The following is a 9,352-nucleotide window of genomic DNA, read 5'->3' as shown; positions in this document are numbered from 1 at the left end:
ACATAGAGGTGGGATCAGGTGTCATGGAGGAGTAAACATCCCCTGTCTTATTTTTCAGCAATCCGAAACCGTCTTTGGTCAAATCAGATAAAGCGCTAGAGAAATAAATTAAGGCAATGTAGAACATACATATCTTTGCCTCTATGAGAAAACTCTCCGAGTTCCCTTATGATGCCACTTACTGATAGATGTGAAGTTAATAAAATAAACTGATACAAACTCCGACCAGCGTGTCTTTACAGATATGAGTTTTTCTTTTTTAAAAATTTCGACAAACTCCGAAAATCATTTTAACTTATAATTTGGGCTTACGTACTATAAGTCGCACGCGTGGCTCAGTGGTGAAAGAATTTGCACTTAAGTCGTGGAGTAAGGAGTTCATCCTTACGTCGCTTTTCCGAATCCAACTGTGGGAGGTGGAGACCGGTCCTTCGTCGGAGACAAACAAACGAAGGAACGTATTATTGTTTGTTTGTTGTTGTTTACCGTCCCTCTAGAGAATTTTTCACTTATATGGAGACGCCACCACTAGCCGGTGGAGAACTGCAAATTTTAACCTATAATCGGCACTTAGGGCCATTGAGCAGTGAGGGATCTTTTTCGTGCCAGCACCTACTGCGACACAGGACCTCTGTTTTTACGGTCTCATCCGAAGGACCGGTCTCCACGTCCCACAGTGGGATTCGAAACAGCGTCATGAGGATTAACTCCTTACTCCACGACTGTACAGCAAACGCTCTAATCACTGCGCCACGCGGGCGACTCGAACGTATTAAGATATAAGTAAGTAGGCTCAAGTCGACTGTTTAATTCCCACTTATTTTCAAAAACTAGTTCAACAGAATTAAAAGCTGTATTTGCGTATTGAAAGAGAAAGAAGAGGACAAAATTCCGCCACGTCATAAGAAATAGATAAATATTAAAGTTATCTTCCCCTTATAGTATTTTGCATGAGGAGAATTCAGCAATATGATAAATGTTAGCTTCAATAACTGATATCATTTTAATTAAACAAAGAATAAGGAGCGTGAAATGAAAAGCAATTATTATTCTTTAAAATCTTAGAAATTCGTGATATTTGTTTCAAGTTACGAGAATTTTTTGTTTTCATTGCGGTACTTACATTGAAAATAATGCAAAAAAAAAGAAAACGTGAATTCAAAGGAATGAGTCGAAATCGATATTTAAACAATAGTAAAGTTCAGAATACGTAACAGCTAGCCAATCATTTTTTCCGGAATAGACTGGATTTCCGATATATTTATAGTCGGCCGCATAAAGACAAATTTGCAAATTCTCACAAGAACACAGCAGTAAGTGTCGAAGCCAAAATCAATATGAATAGTCATTGGATCTTCTATTTAATTGTTACCTTCTATACGGTGTCTAAAGCTACTTTTCTTTCGCGGAAATATATTGCAAAACTAGAATTTGATAATAAAAAAATAAACGATGAACTTTTGCGAGAATACAACTCTCAGTCGTTGATAGAATGTGCCGCGATGTGTCAAGAGGACTGTCGATTCTTTGGATACAATGGGGAATTGATGAAGTGTCGTACCCATAGGAAGATAAGCTTCTCAGAAATATCTGATGAGACCAGCTGGAGATACTATTCTCATATTTGTATGTATTACTGATACTTTTATTTTCTCTTTTCAAAAAGTATGGTTCATCTAGTTATTCACTGTTGATCGAGGTCCAAAGGTGAGGGAACACTGAATTCCAGTTGGCGACATAATTGTAGAAATATTATAAAATTTGTCGAAGATTATGCCAGACAATAGGTAATAAATGAAAGAGAAGACCTTAATACTTTGTAACATTGGGTTAAGATTTAAAAGTATAAGATATATGTTGCAGTATGAGAACTTTCTATCATTCTGTCTTCAGCAGTTCAGAAGTGATTAAAGAATTTGATAGATTTATTAATCAATATGTATTGATTTCAGTTGAGAAAGCTGGTAACCACATCTACATTTGTAAGATTGAAAGGGAAAAATATTCTCATTACTTAAACAGTTCGACTTAATTTTTTATGTAATTATTATGTAATTATTTAAGTAAGAAAATATTTTTCCCTTTCAAAGTCGAACTGTAAGATCGTTCTGTTCAGTCAATGCCCCGAGTTGTCAATGTCTTCGTCTTTGCTTTCAACTCTACTTGTCGGCAAATTTTCTTAATTATCTTTCTCTCCTTCATATTCATACAAGATCATTACCAAGGAAATAACGTCGATATCAATGTTTTTACCAACCATGATGTCTATCAATTTATTTAACGTCAAAATCTATTCAATATATTTATTCTTTTGAATATCTCTTCGAGGTCTAATTGACTATCGACACCTATGACCTTTCAGTACTTATTTTACTTAAATACTTTAATTTTCGGTTAAATGTTAACTTTTTATCCAAAAAAAAATAAATTCATGGATATTGAAAACTTCGATTAAAGAAAGGATTATATCATCATCAAATTATATATTACAAGATGAATATCTCAATGATTTATGACAATAAAAAGACGCAAACTTTTCTCGTGCTGATTCCCTGGATCTTCGTCACGTGATAATGCCGATGTTTTATGTATCACAATAAATGCAAAGTGCAGAAAAAATATCATTATGTTAATTGCAACTGTAGTGCATTTGTTATATTTTTTACAATATTTATTAATCATTTTATCACTCTAATCAATATCTGGAAAATTAGGTTCTCTGTATATAGCTAACACACTCTCATGTTAGGGAGCAGTTCATGTAACTACTTTCTATAAAATCGTAAACTAATAAATATCTTGTGAGAAATGAAAAACTAATTTAAACTTAACTTCAACAAATTATTATTACTATATTTAAACATTTTTTTCGTAATTTTTATGAAAATTGTAAATATAAAATCTCAATGAAAAAAGTAACAACTCATTTCCCCATGTACACATTCTAACACAACCACAAATAGATCGGTTGCTCCTGCGGCTGTAAGAAACGAATGTTTTCAAACAAATTTAATGAAGTGTTTTATATAATTTTATTAAAATATAGCACACCTTTTAAGTATATATATCAAGAATACAATGGTATTTCATTTTAAGAAAGTTAGAATTGTGATAAAAACACACTTTATGAGATTAGGTCTTTTCATCAATTTGTTGGAAATACATTGAGATTTAATCCTGATCCTTCATTAGCAGACTTGTATTTTTCTTAAGCATGATTTACAAAAAAGAGTTCTGAATAAATCTTAAAGAGATAACACCAAAAACTACTCATGTTTTTTTTCTCAAAGAATCACAGATAATAAAAGTACCACTGGCCTTTATTAATCGACCTATTTTTGTTATCATAACAGATCGTCAAAATCTTTGCAAAACAGTATATCTAAAATATTGGTAATTGTCTTATTAATAAATATATCCTTCTTCTGTATGTCGGTGATCATTTTTGATCAGGCGATATAGCAAAAGAAGTGCTGATCACACAGAGATCTTGTAATACTTTTATTTCTTTGCAGAACTTTTACTTTTTTAAAATTCTATTGATGATAATAAATTCTAGTAAAATTATAATTTTGCCTTTAATGTCTTCTTAATACAAGCATCTTTATTTCCTGCATGTGCACTGCATTTCTCAAGAATTTTCTCCAATCATACACATGTTATATACTTGTTATAAGCACATGTGTTTTAACATCGCTGTGCGGCTTTTCGCAGACAGTCGTGGAATAACTAAACCATAATAAAAACAATGAGATGTGATGAGATACGTTAAATGAGGATGAAAATCTTTTTAAAAAAAATTGACTGGCATGTCTTAACTGAACAGACCTTGTTTTGTATAGCGACTTTTCAGTCTAAAGGATTGCGTTCTCGATCGAAAGCAAACTTGCAAATCTTGTAAGCTGAAGTTTTTGATACTGTCAACAAGATATAGCATGTAATTTTTACCAGTTCGTCGCTTACAGCATTGTGAGCCATAACTGGTAGCAGTAATATTGTTTTCTTTATGCTCAATGTACCTGGATCGTTTTTCACTTGGAATGTAAATGTACTTTATTTCATAAAGAGAGCTTACTTAATTTAAAACACAACAAATTTTAGACATTACAATTGAAGATGAAAATAAGGTTTTTATAAATGTAACAAACTGTTAACTAAAGAATATTTAATGCAAAAGCCAGTTGTCGCATATCGTTGGATTCAAAATGTGTTGACAAATAAGTAACCGTTTCTAACGCAAACAAGTTCGACCATTTAAATTCTAAAAGACTCTGATTACCGCTGATATGCAGTTAATTGTTTAAATGTTATAATTTAACCCTAGCATTTTCAACATAAGTTAGAGATTATTTTTATTGAAATATTTATACTAAAAAGCTGTAAAATATTATAACAATTTCTCTATTTTAACTTCATAATAAAAAGGTATAGGAAAGTTGCTAATTTAAAAAAAAATGCATTTATGACGTCAGCAAGACCGCGACTTTCGTTGAATGTGCAATTCATTGGAGGTTCTCTTGATTAACTGATCAGTGAAAATATTTTTTTTTTTCGATTTATTAATACATTTTCCAAGTTTAAAAAGTTGAAAAAAAAATACTAGGGTAGATCCGAAACAAATTATGATTATAAAAAAAAATAATCTCTTTTTATTTTGCAAATGCAATATTTTCTTTTTAATGTCTATATGAACACATATACCTATAATGTAAGGTTTTACTCCTCTATTTCAGTTCCCCCCGCTGATTGTAGGGACCTTAGTTACGATGGTCACACCAACTCAAGTGTCTATCAAATCTATCCCTTTGGCACCAGCAAAAGTCCTATCAGAGTTTACTGCGACATGGAGACTATGGATGGAGGATGGACGGTATCTAGTCTCTTTATAAAGCATGGAAGTTGACTCGTAGCTCGTATATTTGAAGGTTTTAATTTTAGTAACCTATGTATTTGTAAAAGACAGGACAGGATACATCCATATTCCTAGTCTTTATTAACTACACACTAATTCATACAAATGTTTATTAGATAATATATAATAAATAAATACATGTATATCTTTTCAAGGTCATCCAAAAACGTTTGGATGGAGGCCTGAGTTTTGACAGGAACTGGACAGAATATAAGAATGGTTTTGGTGAACCTGAAGGGAATGTCTGGATAGGTAAATCAAAACGGATCATTTTATACTGATTATTAATTTCGAAAAAGATTTCGAAAGACTGGTTAATGCGTGTTCAATGAAATCCACCGAATTCTTTCTTAGGGCAGAATTATTTAAAGGGAAACAAAAAAATATAATTCAAAATACGTTGTCTTTGAATTTTAATGTCTTCATACAGGAAATGATGTAATTCATCAATTAACAAAGGAAAGAAACTCATCTCTCTACGTTTCCATCACTCTAGTGAACGGTAGCAAACCGTATGAGTTGTATGAATGGTTCTCTGTTTCCAATGAAGAAGACAAGTACAAACTCTTTCTGGGGGGACCTGCCACGGGAACATTAGGTAATTAACATCAAGAAAATGTGTCTTACAATCAAGAGAGAGAGAGAGAGATTATAACAGATTCTAACACGTGAGAGACAATATACTAAATATTTGCTTAATTTGTTGATACTTATGCAATAAGTAAAGGCAGTTTTTGACAGCTTAACCAGGTACTTGGTGGAAACGATTGTGATCGGTTGGAAAATCTGAAAACGATTAGTCGACAAAAAATGAAATGTGCGTGAAGGGGTAAGTTCACCTAATGCAAAGAATGGCCCTATCCATACTCCAATTAATTGACAATGGACAACCTATGTCCCTTTTCAAACATCAATATTAAGTAGACTTAAAGGTTTAATTTTTTCCTAGTTTTTTTAAGAGGCAATCTATTGGAAATCAGGTTTTGTGATATTGCAATTTTCTTGAAATTTGCAGAATAAAAGCTTTTCTGGGAGTATATACAGCAAAGAAATAAAATATGATTAATTGAGTGATTGTTGCTTAACATCCCACTCAAGAATTTTTCACTAATATGCCGGTGGAGGGCTACACATTTTGACCAATACTCTGCGCTTAGGGCCATTGAGCAGTGAGGGATCTTTTTCGTGCCTGCACCTACTGCGACACGGGATCTCCGTTTATACGGCCTCATCCGAAGGACCGGTTTCCACGTCCCGCAGTGAGATTCGAATCAGTGATGTAAGGATCAACTCCTTACTCCGCGACTGTAGAGCAGACGCTCTAACCATGCGCCACGCGGGCGACGAAATATGAGTGAATCCCTCGATCCAAAATAAATAAATAAAAGATATAATCATTCTTGTTTTTAGGTCAATACTATGATTTAGCCACCTGAGGAATACAATATTCACCGAGCCCAAAGGGCGACGTTATTATTGTACTTCGAAGGTGGCTAAATCATCGTACTGACTGAAAAACACCAATTATTGTTTTATTATATGATTTAATGATACAAACGCATGAAGCAGTTCTTGCCATTATATGATTTATAGATTAAATGATACAAACTCATTAAGGAGTTCATGCAATCTTACTTGTTTACATTTTTCGAAGTCCTAGCCAAAGGCAATGAAATATGCACAGTTAAATAAACATTACCAGTTGTATTAATTTGGAATTTTTGAAATTTGAAAATAATGTCAGGTTCTTTTATAGGATTGATTTTGAAAAGGGGCCATTACCAGGGAAAAATGACAGTTGATAGAAAATAAGTTGATAAGTCCCCCACAAAGAGAAAATTCTCTTTACTTCAAGTTTAGTTTTGGGGTTAGGGGCAAGGGAGTCCATTTGTAGGGGAACCAGTTTCTCATTGAATATTCAAACTAATGTGAAAAAATTACGTTAAAAAAGTGTTTGGGGGAAAGTCCCCTGCACTCCCAACCACCCCACCCCTAATGTTATGCTCACCAGTGTGGAAGTCGGAAGCAAGTGAAATAACGTTCCAAAAGTATTTGGAATTTCCCGATCTATTTTTAGACCAATGTAGAGAAAATTGAATCCTTATATTCACCTTGAATGTCACGTGAAGGTGAATACAACGTATTATTCTTTCTACATTGTTGGATCTCAGCCAGTCAAAGAGATAGAAATTATTCAATTATATAATAATATTAAATACCCGGTAATTGTACATTCTGGATCAGAAGTTTTGAAAAACAGCTTAAAACTGCTGGCCATTTTTGCAGAAACTTTCAGACTATAAGAAAAATGTTGCAATTTATGAAGTCTTGATACCTTGACTAGTGAGAAAATAAGGTCATTTTCTATAGACATGCAGTCACGGAGGTTCCAAGTACTATTTAATGTATTGTCAACTAAAACTGGACAGTTTTGATTTTTCAGAAATTCACAAGGCCAATAAAGGCTTCGTTGACAATAAAAACACCAAGATCTGATTTAAGTATCTTGTCTACGTAATTTAGGTGACGGTATGTTAAAGATTGGAAATTCTTACGTTTCTCTCCCTGGGATGTCCTTCACCACCTCAGACAAAGACAACGATAGATATGATGGAGTGAACTGTGCTGTTGACTTAAAAGGAGGCTGGTGGTTTAATATCTGTCATCACGCCTTCCTTAACGGTCCCTGGTCTCCCCAAAACTGGATCAATCCGTGGTACCCTACAATCCAGACTGGAGCAGACATTAGAGGGACGATAATGATGATCAAACGTCACTAGGTAAACACCGTTTATTCCTAATACACAGATACACATGACTTACCTTTCAATAATAACATGACCTGTTTGTACGTCAATAATGTGTTTGAAACATTCGGGTGTGCGGGGATTTCGATAACTTATGAGGATAGGCGATATTTATTTCTTACTTCAATAATTCTATTATTTATTTTCAACAGACGAGGATTAATAGTGACACCCTACAGATTGGATGCCATGGGAGTTTGTTCTTTACACATCGCTTTGATAAAATTTTTTCGTCTGTGTTCTTTTTTATCTATTGTGAGTTACTTTTATTATTAAAGAAATGAGTACATGTGTACATGTAAACGCTTACCTTTTTTTGGATAAAAGTCTAAATAATACTTTCCTGAAGTGAAAGGTTGCAATTTTTCTACATGGAATGTACCCTACTGATAATGGACATGCTTTATATATATACACATACATAAAGATGTCAAAGTCAATACCAGTAGTTATTAATTCAGTAAAAGACGTAAGACGGCATTCAACTTAACGATAGATTGTAGATTGTATTTACAAACAAGATCATTGGATTGTCTATAGGATTTGACATATGTTTATTTAAATGATATTTTATCCTTGTATCATCAAAGTGTTTGTCAGTATCCTAAAATCTTATAATTTTCCTTACATATGAATAAATCATCATGTTAAGATTATATTCTCTTTCCAGCATCCACACAAAGCGAAGTATCTCTTCTGAACTTCGTCTTTAAAAAGGCGTTGGATGATCATATTTCGTTATGTAGAATCGAGATAAAGTCTATGTTTTAGGGGAAATTTACCCAGGATTATATTTTATACAATTTGATGCGTTTTATTTGCGTCACGTTTAATTTTAATTAAGATTGATTTGTTGATTGAAGAAAACAATTATATTGATCGAAAAGTTCATTTCAAAGTGTATAGCATTTAAACCTCAGATCGTACGCGATACCTGCGACCTTGATTGACTGCGATTTTTACAAAAAAATATTAAGTTCAAGCAATCAAAATAAAGTAATTGATTGTATAGTGTATTAAAATCAACATAGAATGTCATCAATGAGACCTGTGTATTTTGAATTTTTTATTATGGAATACGAAATTAAAATATCATTTTGGTGTAGTTTTGTCCGGTTATCATTGAATCTCATTACTACACAACAATGCAGCCATATTTACCCATGAGTCTGATGTTTATAGCATGAGTCCCCATCCCTTCTGTTGACATTTTACAATAATTCTTAAAATTATGCAATTGATTTTGATTTAAAATCTATATCAAGAAAAGTCCAGTGCTTTATACGAACGCGCTTGTGGGGTTATATTTATATAATGCAGGCTCCTCATACTTACGGAAGGGTAAGCGTTCTCCTGAAGTCACAGCAAAGCTTTTACGTATAAATCTCAGGAAAAAAATACGTAACAAAGAAAAACTCAATCAATTTTCTCTTACAAGTCGAAGGATTTTTTTAATGAGCTACACGCATCGAAGGCGATAAAACGTAGATGCGCTCTTTTTGATCTGTCCGATTTGTTAGTGATACTGAGTGGGTCGTGTGTCTTTATTCTATTATAGTTTATGATATGGAATTTAAAGGGAGAATGTGATTTAAGATAAGAATGGTCACATTTTTTTGGCATGAAAGCAGGA

General features: G+C 33.1%; 1 protein-coding gene across 1 annotated transcript; it reads left to right on the top strand.

Moving 5' to 3' along the window:
* The first annotated feature begins 4,843 nt into the window (after positions 1 to 4,843).
* LOC133198464 (angiopoietin-2-like) lies at positions 4,844 to 7,692 on the top strand. Its single transcript, XM_061334553.1, has 4 exons — positions 4,844 to 4,870; positions 5,068 to 5,164; positions 5,343 to 5,510; positions 7,436 to 7,692. The coding sequence occupies exons 1-4, from the start codon at positions 4,844 to 4,846 to the stop codon at positions 7,690 to 7,692; spliced, it is 549 nt and encodes a 182-aa protein (XP_061190537.1).
* Positions 7,693 to 9,352: the final 1,660 nt, after the last annotated feature.

The sequence above is a fragment of the Saccostrea echinata genome, unplaced genomic scaffold, assembly GCF_033153115.1.
Source record: "Saccostrea echinata isolate AGI-Se365-2 ecotype Australia unplaced genomic scaffold, CSIRO_AGI_Sech_v1 ptg000033l, whole genome shotgun sequence".
In the NCBI taxonomy this organism is placed as follows: domain Eukaryota; kingdom Metazoa; phylum Mollusca; class Bivalvia; order Ostreida; family Ostreidae; genus Saccostrea; species Saccostrea echinata.
Note: the sequence above shows the minus strand (reverse complement) of the source record. Positions and strands in the feature narration are given on the sequence as shown.